Source organism: Cyclopterus lumpus, chromosome 17, assembly GCF_009769545.1.
Source record: "Cyclopterus lumpus isolate fCycLum1 chromosome 17, fCycLum1.pri, whole genome shotgun sequence".
In the NCBI taxonomy this organism is placed as follows: Eukaryota; Metazoa; Chordata; class Actinopteri; order Perciformes; family Cyclopteridae; genus Cyclopterus; species Cyclopterus lumpus.
Window position 1 is genome coordinate 10,805,085 of NC_046982.1, and position 13,788 is coordinate 10,818,872.

Sequence of the window (13,788 nt, forward strand, 5' to 3'; positions counted from 1 at the left end):
GCTATCAGTAAGAGACATTTAAGTGCTACTAAAGTACTACTACGGCCAGGGTTGCAAAATTCCGGGAATATTCAAAGTTGGAAACGTTCCATGGGAATAAATGGGAATATACGGGAATTAACGGGAATTAACGGGAATAAACGGGAATAAACGGGAATAAACTGGAAATGTTGGGGGTAATTTAACTGTATGTACCTTGTTATAAGCAGACATGCATGCAAACATTTATAATACAACTTTTAAAAATGCCATTTTTGACTTTTTTGACATTTTGTGAGTAGAACTATATTCTTTCATCGAACAACAAAAACATGAACGTTGAATAAAAAAGGTGTATTCCCTATGATCACCACCCCCCAACCCAATTTTTTTTTTTCCCTGAATCCTTTCAGGTCTAAATGCTTTCTTCCTGGACCTCATCAACGTCCTCCTCACTGCTGTAAAGTTAACAAATGAACATGGCTTCAGTTTACCAAGCAATCAATATGCTAGGTAATGACAAACAGTGTTGGGAAAGTTCACTTTCTACATGAACTAGTTCAGTTCATAGTTCACACATTTTAAAATGAACTAGTTCAGTTCATAGTTCATAATTCAACATGTTGAACTAAGTTCACAGCTCCAAAAAATTAACTAGTTCAGTTATTTTTTTCAATATGTTACGAGATATAATTGAAATCTCTATCTGTCTGCAATACCGCTCTTGGCCTCTATGCAACTCGGCGCTCTCACCCTTGCCAGGCATAGGGCTGAAACGTTCAGACGCAACACTGATGACAAAGACGGTGAAAAACAACAGAACGTTTTATGTTTACGTTTCTGGCAGACAATGTTCCCAACCAGCTGCATCCAGGGTCCAGCTGAGCTAGGCGTGCATAGTCTTGTTCTCAACTACATTTAAGTTCCCTGTTATATGCTTTTGCAAATAAACTTTTTTTTCCCAAAATTTCCAAGACAAAATTCCCGTGGAAACTTTCAGGAAATTTACCGCCCCTTTGCAACCCTAACTACGGCTCTACCTTCCATATTCAAGGTATAGTCGAAAAAGATGTGTTTTTAGTTTGCGACGGAAGATGTAGAGACTGTAGCACATGGAGACAGGGTGGAGTGGGAAAGAAAATGTAGAATTATCTTACGTGATCAGCGAGTGTGTGAGGGACTGTAAACAGACATTAGATATTAGAAGAGCTATGTGCAACTACATCTTAGTTGAAATTTCCCCTGTAAAGTGCTTCTCCACATCCAGAGACCAAATAGGTGCAGGCTTGAGAAAAAAGCTCTTTTACATGTCCTGAATGTTATTGTTTTGTTGTTATGTTTACGTGGTTTCACTCAGTTATTTGGCTTATGGATAACTGGTTGTGGACATAGTTATTGTAAGAATTTTGCTTTTTAAAAATGTAAATCTTACAGCTGTGTCCATAAAAGGAAATATTCTTAATCAAAGATGCAGTCCATTGCCAAATCTCACACATTGCCAACTATTTAGTTTGATTGAACCCAATTTCTCTTGTTCAAAGATTGGCAAAACTTCAAATGACATCAGTGCAGTATGCTCTACTGGTAGATGTGTTAAATCATCTGAACAGCAGCCCGTTCTTGTATTTCAATAAAGATAAAAACCCTAATGTCATATTAAAACACTTCATTCAAACTCAAGTGTGTTTTATTTTTTTTTACTAATCCCTGCAGCTGGCTTTCCAAAAGATTTATGCATTGAAATGCACAGATGTTTCTTTTTCTTTCTTTTTTTTACAGCCTCAGCTGTTAGATTACAGTTTCTGAACCGTCGTTTCCTAATGAAAGTGTTAAATGTCCTACTGATAGTGATAATCCTTAATTTTCTTAAAAGAATTCTGGACGGCTAAAGATTACTTTCTGGAAACACTAATAATACTATTGCAGAAACATCCTTACCCCGTCTCTCCAATGTATTTTATCTACACCGCCACATTCTGTTTAATGTTGCCCTGACAATAACAGGTAGGCTGTTTGACTAGACGCGTCTGGCAGCAGTGCAGGGATGATAAAGACTATCAGCATGTACACACACAGGCTGTTTACTATAATGTAAAAAAGTCCACAGGCCAGTCCTGTGTAAGCCTATATTTGTCTTTGGTGGCAGAAAAATATTTCATGGTTTAGCATTCACTCTTCTCTCTTTCTGTATAAGTGTGTTTGTGTAGGTAAATGTGCAAAATCTTGCAGCTGTCAGTTTGGTTTATTTAAAATTATGACCTAAAAAAGCCACACTTAGCTTAATGTGTTTCTAATTGAGATTGTGTGAACTATGATTCATACATAACATTCAAAGTTAACTCACCAAAGTTGTAAATGTTAAATGATGTATTTATACAAGCAGCATTACAGCTTTGCCGAAATGAAATATAGTCTGAAATATAATTAAATTAAGGAATTATCGTAGCTAAATTACACATTTGACCTTCTCCTCTGTCTATACGGTCAATTGTGAAATTGTGGCTTCCATTTTTTTTGACAGCAATGGTGCTCTTTCTCTCTCTCTCGCTCTCTCTCTCTATACGCAGGGTACGCTTGATGTAAATCAGTGTGATGTAAATTCTGTCATCACACGGTGTACGCGTAGGCTCATGTGGTCATCTGCGTCCTTCAATTTGTTGTGACCGTGCAGACATGTCCGCTTGCTCCTCCAAGGGATCTTCAGGGAAAGTATCATTTTTACATGTTCGTGGTCTACACAGCTGTCCGTGTTCCCGTCCGCTTGGGAGTATGTCAGGCCTTTTACACACACACACACACACACACACACACACACAGACACACAGCATTGGCCACAGTTAGCCCCTCAGGCAGCTATCGACTATGATTTGATATGGCAGCTTTTAAGATAATGTCTCGGAACATTAGCCTTTATAAGTAACATCACTGCATGAAAGGAGAGATAGAAAAAGCAGGTGGAGAGAAACAGCACTAAAATCATCATGCTCTATGAAAACTGTGCCGCTGGAGTTTAATAATAAAAAAAAACCGTAAGTTTTCATCCTAACAGGGAATCCGAGAAACTCACTCCACTGCTCTGCAGCATAACATCTAAATTAAGTGTAATATACAAATGGTGCCCTAAATCCTTGCTATTACTTATACCACTACTACTACTCCTTTGCTACTGCTACTTTACTACTGCATCTATTTCTACCAATAATAATAATGACAACACTATAACAATATAATTAACCACATGGAAAAAGCTTGGTGATGAAGTGTTATTTTTACCGCATATTTAATAGTACACTCTATATAGTATACTGACAGCCCAAGCAGATTGCTTGAAAATATATGTCAACACACTCTTGTATTAATATGAGGAATTACAAGTGTAATATTAAATGATAAAATGTACTCTCTGCCGTAAAACGGGTTTTTCTACGTTCAACCATCATTGTATCCATATCATAGCCATTGATGATACAAGCTCAGTTGGTCAGTACGACCAGACTATATTGAGTAAAGCCTGTGTCCGAATTGTGATTACCATTAGCGGAGGCGCTCTAGTTTAGGTGAGGAATTCAAATTCAACTATTCCCTTCCACTTATCTGGGTCCAAATGGCAGCATGCAAAGCGAGGTAGCCATGTCCTCCAGCGACTCTGCGGATCCCACTGAGATCCGCCATGATCCTGTGAGCTGTTGTTGTTGTCGGGAGCTTCAGGTCTCCTAATGCATATTGATCCCAGGAGAGGGCCAGGCAAGGAGCAATTATAAGATCCCTAAATAGCTGCAACCTTTGGAATGACCAATAACACTTGGGCTAGTGGGAATGGGGCCCTCTGCTGGAGCCCGACTCAGCAAGGGAGTTCGTATGACTTTGAGTGTTTTTGGATTGAACTGCAGCCCAAGGAGCAGTGATGAGCTGCTTCCATATGGGCTCACCAGCTGCAAGGCAAGGTGCTGGGATCTGTTGTGTTGCCAATCAGGCGGCAGACAAAGGCAGGCGTCTCGGCTTTGTGACCCATATCGCCACAAACCGACATCATACTGACAATTGCTGCTTGAGATGCAGAAGCTCACAACTGCCAACATCCAACTCTGAGGACTTACGTTAATATTTTTAAGAATAGACTGGGGGCCATAATGCCAGACAACTAAGTGAGGATGAATTGGTTCTGAAGATGTGTAATGAAATAAAATGCTTGAAATTAGTTATGATCAACAAGCAGAGGTACATCTTTCCATGTGTATGTCCAGCTCCATAGGCCCATGAGCTGCCCATTATGTATAAAATGGTGAGTTTAGGGCGGTTTGTCCTCTTTTGATCTTGCATCACTGCTTTCTCTATTCGGTCGTCGAAGTCAGTGAGTGACACTGACAGCCTTAACGCAGCAATAGGCTGCTGCCTGAAGTCTGCTGAAGCGTGACTCACCACCCGCTACACAACTTAAAGCTGCTTTGGACTCTTGATGAGATTCATGAAAGCACGAGCACAATAATCTTATTGATAAATGCCACATTAAAATTACTTGATTATATGCAGTTTACATTTTGGGTCGTCATGCTCAAATTTAAATTAACCAAGGACGTTCATGCAGACTTGATTTTCAAGGTGAGATGAAAGAAAAAAAGAAAGATCTATGCACGCTATTATGATTTAATGTCCGTTTCCTAATAAATCTTGGACAAGATCATACAGAGCTGTCTGAAGCTTACATCAAGTCGATTAAAAACAAACAAACAAACAAACAAACAAACAAACAAACAAACATATCAATCAGAATCCGAATGATCTTTATTGTTATTTTACTCAGGTACAATGACATGTTGCATTGCTTCTCTCGATTGAGTTAATATAGCAAATAAATAAACAATATCAGTATCAGAAACCAACAATAATAGCAGCATAATGTTTGAATTGTAATACTAATGAATAATAATGCGTTTATATATTATAACTGTTATGTTTAAAAGTAAAATCAGAAGTCAAATAAGTATTATACAATGTTTTCCTCCTAGTAAAAGTAAAAGTCCTATATCAAAATGGGAAGAGTGAAAAGAGGCATTGTCAGCACTATGTACTTAAATATACTTAAAACCAGCTCAAGGTGGAGCTTTCAATTTGAATGCTGGATGGTTAAATTAATAATAATTAATCATAACTTAATCTCATAAATTAAAATCTGAATGTACAATGTAACCAGTCACTCTGTCAGAATTACAAGTACACAGTAAGTAGTCTACAGATTTTTTTAAATGCCTTTTGTATGTTTTGACATAATTCATTACTTTTCATTTCTAAACATCGTAATAAATCTATAGCTGTTGGTCTGCGAGTGTATTTTTCAGTGGTGTTTTTGACAGTGACTAGAAGTGACTTGGGCGTGTGACGCAACTATGCATTGAAGTTGTTTGTATTAGCGGTTCTCGAGAAAGGTGCAAGCAGCAACAGCACAGGCCAAGCAATGCAGACAAGCAGGACACAGCAGCAGAGATCAATGAGGAAGTCCAGGATTACTGCGCTCACGCCCATGAAGAGCATCCTCGTGTAACTCTTTGGTTCCTCTCAGTGTGTCACAGCGGTGTGGATTGCTGTTGTGACGGCATCCTCCGTGGAGCGGTTTGCCGGGTGGGTAAAACGTGTGCATATTTAGATCAGGGGCAATGGTGGTTCTTCTGATGGTTCTACTGATGGCCATAGCTGGGAGCGTCATTCAGACACTCAACATATGTTTTTCCAGGCACTGGAGAGATGGTGGAGGATTGGGACAAGCAGCTTGTTTTATATTTTAGTAAACACGTCTGTTAGATGATCAACACATGCTTTTTGTGCCTGGTCTACCACTCCATCTGGGCCTGCTGCCTTGTATGCATTAACCTTCCTCAGGGTGGTCTCCACCTGGCCTTAATGCCATTCCGCATGTTATTGCTGTGCGCTTTGCATCCCGGATGTCTCTTTGGGATTCCATAATGCTTCTTGTTTGTCACTTGAGCTGAAAGCTGCATCCCGCTCCTTGTGTAATGTCCTCACTTTTCTGTTTATACACAGCTGTTGGTAAGGAAGCCCTTTTATTGGCTTTTACGTTAACACATTTTCTGTCTGCAAAAATGTGTGCATCCTAGGAATGATCCGGCATATTCCTCAATATCTGTGCAGACAAATCCCAGTCGTTGTTATCACAGCAGTCGTGCAGCATTTAGTTGGTAATTAAGGTAATTTAGGTCTTTTGTCAAATCTGCTTATTTAAATGTCACTGAGATGAAAAGACAGGGTTTGAAAGAGTAAAATACGGGGAGACTTCCAAAAATGCATTTTTCTCTCTTAGACATGACTCATACTAGCGAAAACATATTTACGCATAGAGACAATGTTGCATATTCAACATCTGTCCTTTTTACTCAGTGTGGACAATGTGGGAGAACCATGTGAGCTGGTGATAAGGCTTTACATGAATTTTCATTTCAGCCATGTGGTGTAGCTGCTCGCAGCCACAAACCAACCACAGCCTTAAAAAAAGAACACAGGCTGGAGAAACTGACTGCTTGAAGCAATTGGATAAATTGGTGCAGAGAGATGATACACATAATACTGTTGCACCAGTGTTACGGTGCTGGAATTTCTAACTTAGCTTGAAATATAATAATATTCATTAATATTCATTACTTGAATATGTTTGATAGCATGTCGAAGGAAGAGAATATTCAGTACTGATATTTATGACAACTCTATGTTGCACAAACCAATGCTCATGGCTGTGAAGAACGCAGCCGTCACAGTGGCCGTGTTCCAGTGAATACTACAAAAACAATTGGATTGATTTCAGTTTTTAGTCAAAGCACCAAGGCTGCTGACACATTCTTTTGTTATGGTTGTGATTTTTTTGTAGAAAACTTGACATTGTGATCTAATATTCAGTGCCAGAAACAAACACTGTAAGCTTTTCACCAAAATTCTTCTAAGCTGATTTGTAATGTCTTATTTAATCAAGGAGCCAGTGGCATGCTGCCAGGATGTAAGGGGATTTTAATTTGCTTTTATCAGTGACAAGTGGAGGAACGTTTCTGTTCCACTCAGCATTTCGAAATACCACCGACTGGTTGCACCGCTGCATATGTTAGTTGTGGCTGTGCATGTGGGTTGTGTGTGCATTTGTGTGCTTTTTTCATCAATGTAAATAACCCTGAGGCTTTTAAGGAGACCAGTAATAATGACAGCTATAGGAAAGGAAAGTTGTATTTGTATGTTTATTTAACAGATACACAGTGTTACATAGGACATAGACTCACATTTGTACCGTATATTGATATTTATTTATCAGGACTGTGTCTGCATTCACAAATTGATTGTGACTATGTATTCTTTCCATATATGCTTTGTTACATTTAAATAGTTGTGGTTTGTGATTTGTTCAAGAGGGTGGAAATCCGCCAGATGTGTTAAAATCCCATTGTAATGTTTCAAATTGTTAATGTGATTTATACTGTCAAGACTCTGACTATAAAAATGGTCAGACCTGACCTGTTCCCCTGCAACTTTAAGTCAAAGACTTTTTAAATTTTTTTAATATTTATGTCTTCTGTACTGCATTTTCTTAAATTACCCTATTGAAAGTAAAAGCAAATATTTTAACATAATATACACACATATTTAACATTTTAACATCTTGCTTTGGATAAGTAAAATGTCCTGGTCCTTCAATTTATTTTCCAGAGCCAGGGATGGTATATAAATCTGAGCTCAGCAGAGGCGTGGTCTAAAAGTGGACCCAACTTATGTAAATACAAAGGAAAAGAGTGATTGTGTTGTCACAAGATAGACATGCTCTTTGTGTCCTCCAGGTACAGCCATCATCATCCTTTTAATTGTATGGAAATGGCCAGAACGGTTGTCAGTATTCAATATGAATTGTACTTACTAAATACATTTTCCATTTATAAAGTCTTAAAAATTCAAAAGAGAATGTAGGTAATCAAAGTAACCCTCACTGTACATCTATGTAAGGACAACCTTTCTCTGTTAACTACAGTGTTATATTCTAATAAAGAAAACGGTCTGCTTATGTGTTCACCAAGGACTCCTTTGCTCAGCTAATACATGAGAGAAATACAAAAGTCTGTACAAATCATAGAAATGTGACTGAGGGTGGGACAATAATTTATCACACAAGTAAACATTTCCTCATACACATCGAGATCCTTATTCTCTCTCGCTCTATATCGGAAAGGTCAGAGGATGGGAGCCATCCTTTCAGAGCTATGAGCTTTTGATGGAAATAGCAAGAAGCAGTGCTGCAGACTTATGAATCCATTCTTTAGCATCTCTAATAAAATTTGCCCGCGCTCTCTATTGCATTACTTTCCATCCCTGCTTGCTCTGTAAGACGACTCTGGGCTTATAGGGCTTTATCAGACCACAGCAAAGGCTGGGACAATTATTCATTTTGTATTAACTAAAATGTCCTCCTATTCCTAGCTTTTCTCCATTGTTTTCATTGTGGCTTTATAATTGATATAGTCTTAAACAAAGAATAAAAACAGAGTTAGTTTTGTTCTTGGATGTGGCGCATAGTCATAAAAAGTTTGTGTCATTTAAACACATGTGTGTTGTCTTTGGTACAATATGAATTTATTACTTTGCAATTAATAATGAATGTTGTTTTATAGCGTACTGTGATTACATATTTTGAGTAATCACTAAAATGAGGCAATAAAGCAGGACATATTTAGTCAGAAAATGTACGTGCAACTTTAGTGATGTAATCGCGAAGCTGGTTCTCAGCCTTGTGAGGTCTGTCACTGACTTACTTGCACTACTTCAGTTCAGTATATTGAAATATGGTGTTGTTGTTGTTGAATAGAAAAGAAACGTAGTGATGAATATGGGTTAGGGGTTATTCACTTCATAATTATGAATCTCATTGTCATTGTAGAGGTTGTTTACATTTTTTATCAAGTATTTGAAGGATGTTTCTTGTTCTGACTGATTTTGTGCAGATGGTACAGGATATGTAATATACCTACTGCTCAGTGAGTGTACTCTGCAAAAGGGTACAATACAGTACACTGTATGGTTACAGTGCATGTTCTGGGGATATTTGTAGGAATTTTACAGATGAGTTAACTCATTTCATAATGCCAATTTGGAATTCAGCGGCCCGAGCAATTTTAAAGACACTACTCATGTTCCCCCGAAATGGACTGCATGGCTGAGAGTAAAGAATAAGCATTGTAGGTACTTCTGAATGTGTATGCCCTTTTATATATTCCCTGAATATGCGGCTGACTGACTTATAGGCTAAATGTTTGATGAGTTCATTAGCTTCAGTTTTTCCCAAAGACAATAATGTTTTGAAGAGACTGCACTGATCCCCTGCATTTCTAAAATTAACCATCACATTAGCAAGCAACAAACAGGCAAGGAGGGTGAAGAGGACAGATGGCGGGGTTACCACCCATGCTGATGCTATTCGTGTGTGAGTGAGCAAGAGACTGAAAATAGACAGATCAATAAACAGACCGAAGGAGGTAGAGGACAAAACCACATTAAAGGAGAACGAGAGAGAACGAATGCCATGGACACTGCAGATGTGCTTTACGAGGTAACACGTAACTGGGACATTGCAGACTGGTGCAGACACGCTGGTGGTGAGCTCAGTAAAGCCACCTTATTTTATCATTGCCAGCAGGGCACATTTTCACTACGCCACTGAGACACAACAGAAGCAAACCATTGAAGTGCCCCACAAGCTCCATTTGACCCACTTCAAAAGATTACAAAAAAAGAAGATAACTTGCGAGGTTCATAGAGGCGTGGCTGTTTTTGTCACAAATTAAATGAAAGATAATACATAAAAATAGTATTATCTATAGATTCAGTTTCTCATGAGTCTGAACAGCTTGGATTTCATCAGTTTATCTAGAAACCAATGAAGAAACACTGATAACAGAACAGAATAAATCTTTTTTTGAGAAATAATCTCTGATTTAGATATACATTTATGGGTGCTAATTCTCCTTCACATTGAAAGGCTAAATCATAAGCACACATGCACACACACGTTAGCATTATGGCTGTGACCTTTCCTGATACCAGCTTGATGGCTATCTGCTGACCTTGCTGTGTTAACAGTTTGTCCGCTAGATGCTTTTTCTCTCCCTTTAGTTCTCACCTAATAGATCCCCTAATGTGTGTGTGTGTGTGTCTGTGTGTGGGGGGAGATAAGCGAAATGAGCTGAGCTCTGACTGAAAGATGACACTTTTGACTGCATCTTGAAAGTTAACGCTATTTTTAAGTACACTCAGACTAAAAGACTAAAAATAAAACATGCAGCTGTCTCCAATTCTCTTTCTAATTACGCAACACAAGTACTGTACTTGACAGAACCAGCTCTACAGTTGTCATGGCCATGGTCAAACACTCCTTTGTGTTTAACTAGAGGCTTCCAGAATGTACATGTTAAGTCTCAAAGCTTATTTCTAGTGCCAAATATGAATCAAGGCCTTGCATCAGCACACACTCAAAAGCAAGGCCTGAATGATAAGGTTGCATCCTTGAAGCTGTACTATTGAGCATATGACCCCACTGACCTGCTATCACACAGATAATATGGGGCAAGATCTTCAATCTTGATTGGATGAGATTTAATTAATCTCAGAATCTATTGATGGTGAAAATAACAATATATGAAGGGAGGAGAGCAGGTAGAATTATGTTGTCTTCCTTTTGTTGCTTTGGTGTATAACAGCACTGCCACATTATGTGTTTGTGTAACTTATTTGACTGATGAATACACTCACAACAACCCACAATCTGAGTTCTCACAATAAAATCTACCCCCAAAAATACTGCTACTGTTTTTGGAGTCTGTCAGGAGGCAACAAGGAGAAGATGATGAAAACACGAGAAAGGTAGGAAGTATGCAAAAGAGCAACCACAAGACGCAGGAGAATTTTTAGACAGCCACATCAAGGGAAATCTGTGAGTTTACCTTTCTACCTTGGGAAATTACCTGCAGATGATTAGTGTCTATTGTATTCAAATGCTTTCGCTGTAGCTGCGAAAGCATTTGAACACACCCGTGTGAAAATGAAAATGTCACGCAGAAAAGCATCGGGCATTCGGTAAGGGACTGCCCGACTGATGTCTTGAAATATCAAAGCAAACACAGAAACTAAGGGAGGTTTGTGGACAAGGGGATGTCAGAAAAAGGCATCTCGGGAGACGGGGAATAGGAAATTCAATTTGATCGTAATCTGATGTACACATTCTACTGTTTGTGAGTTAAATTAGATTTTAGATTTGTTTTCTCTGTCCCTCCCATCTACCCCTTTACAGTATTAGAGAGGGGTATTTATCTGGAAAGATCTATGGTTGTGTCTGATTGAAGAATCATGCTATGGGAATAGTTGGCGGATGGTAATCTATCAAACAGACAACAAAATGTTTTATTTCTTCGCCAAGACACTGAAAAAAAACATCTTATTCGACCCTCAATTATAAAGCCTGTGGTTCATGGGCAGACTGCTTTCCGTGTGTGACCTAAGCAAGAGTTCATTAAAAGTTTTTTGGTTAGACTTCTTCCTCGGTTCCATTCTTCTCTCTCATGTCATATCATCTTTGAGTTTATAACACACACACACACACTATTTGCCCTATTTGCTAAAGCTATTTAACATCCAATGCCGATGATTATTGGATTTTGAAGCGCCACTATGCTTCAAATTGAATGATTGTGTCATGGTCACAGATGGAATTCAAATTGTGTCCAGAAATGTCTCTGACTTTATGTAATTGACACTCCTACGATGACATCCACGTCACGCAGCGATTGGCCAGGTGTGTGGAGGTGTATTGTATCATTCACACAATTCACTTATGTCACTGTTTGTGCGCGTGCATCAGTTTACGTACCTTATGTGGAGAGGCTGTCCAAAGGTGTGTGCTGGTTGGCTTTTACTAGATAGTAAAGAGCTCACAGGAAATGAGGGGAGAGATGGGGGATGACATGAATCCAGGGTCCCCACCTGGACTTGAATCGGTGATGTTGCGATTACATAATCAGTGTCTTAAACCCTGAGATTACCTGGACACACAGATATTATCTCTACAATCCTTTCTGTTTCTGGTCCGTCTGCTGCCGGGCCTAGCTGGAAAAAAACCCTCTAAATTGTGTGCCTCTGAATGACTCCAAGGGCAGCGAGGACAAATCACCCACTGTAAACCTCAGCCCTGCACTCTGCTCACTGTTCCCTGTCTAAATTCAAATCAAGAGCCAAAAGCCAGGGAAAATGTGATGGTGGCGAAGTGCAGGAGGGGTATAGATGGGTGGGCAGGGGGAGAGGAATTCTGTGTGGAAAAATGGAAATGACCCTTTTTCATCTTTTCACACTGCTAAACCCCGATTCCTCATGTCTTCTTATTTTCAGCTGTGTTTCTGCGTCTCTCTCTATCTCTGCCTTTGACAAGCACACTAGACACTCATTTTATCACCTAAATGGTTCGTCTAATAAGCAGTTTCCAACTGTTCACTCTACCTCCTGTTTTCTCTGCCCCTTCTCATATGTGTCAGATGGTTTCGTCACACTGGTGGATTCATTCTCATCCCCCGTTGTTCGAGAGGTTCATTTCAGGAATATCTTGTGATTTATTTGACTTGGAAATCAAACTGCCACTTGTTTAGCTTTCATGACATAGCAATATTTCTATAAATAATTGAAACAGCTTTTCTTGTTTAAAAATGAACAGGATAGATAGCTTTTGTTTCTATTAGTTTGAATGAAAAACAAACATCTCTCTACATGCAAATGTAAAATGATGTAATGTAATGCAAAGAGCATTGATATCTCGGCTAGCCCCTGGGTCTTTGCTCTTATTTCCATAACATTCTCTTTCAAATTGAAGTCAAACATACATGCAGATTGTTTTAAGCCCTTACACAGCATCTCAGTTAGCATAGAGATGGATTCAAAGACATCTGTGCCCCAAGACTAAAACAAACACAGATGTCAAACTTAAAAGCTTGATGCACAAGCACGGTATTGGAATAAATGAGCGGTATGTTGAATGGCTACACTTCTGCACTTATTTGAGATGCAGTGGCCCAAAAGGGGATTCCTCTGATTTAAAAGACCTGAATTGACCTCACATCTCTGCGGCAGACACCATGCACACAATCAAGCTCTGCAATCTTACAAAAGAGGCTAGCCTTCCCTCATTAGTTTGTGAGTCATCCGTTCAGTCTTTCAGCTTCAGTGGACTATGAGTACATACAGAATCAGTGTCCGCAGCACAAGACTAGGTTTAAGAAAACTCCAGCCTTATACGTTACTATTTTGCATTCTGACCCCGATGCCCTTATCAATTGGCTGCGTAGCTGTTGCCATGCAGTGATGCTGGTCTATACCAGCACAAAGACGTAATGAATACTGCACAGCCTCTATGTCGCTGTGTCAGGGTCACAGAATAAGACAGCAGGCCAAGCATAATGCTAGAAAGTTGGAAAGAGAGAAGCAGCATGAATACCAGCTAAATAACTTTGTGTTAATTCTCATTTTTGTTCCTATTTCATGCAGTTGTAGCCAATAAGGGTAGCAACAAAGTGTGAGACAGCAATCTGTGTCAGTTATGCTTATCTTTGCCCTGTGTCATGCAAGAAGACAAGGTAGATATTACTAAACATTACTGTATGTTTAATTAGTTGGTTATAGATATACACAATAGTGACACCATACATTGTGCATTGTCTTTATATTTTAGTTTAGTGACTTGAACAAATGCAATGTGTGATTCACTCTTTGACAATTTGTTTCAGTTTGTAAGAT

General features: G+C 39.0%; 1 protein-coding gene across 1 annotated transcript in view; it reads left to right on the top strand.

Annotated features, from left to right (window-relative positions):
- The first annotated feature begins 3,591 nt into the window (after positions 1 to 3,591).
- The window catches only part of clstn2 (calsyntenin 2), a 91,579-nt gene continuing 81,382 nt past the window's right edge, over positions 3,592 to 13,788 (top strand). Inside the window, exons 1-2 of the mRNA XM_034555391.1 lie at positions 3,592 to 3,657; positions 5,537 to 5,595. Coding sequence (XP_034411282.1) covers positions 3,592 to 3,657; positions 5,537 to 5,595 — 125 coding nt within the window. The remainder of the gene's footprint in view (positions 3,658 to 5,536; positions 5,596 to 13,788) is intronic.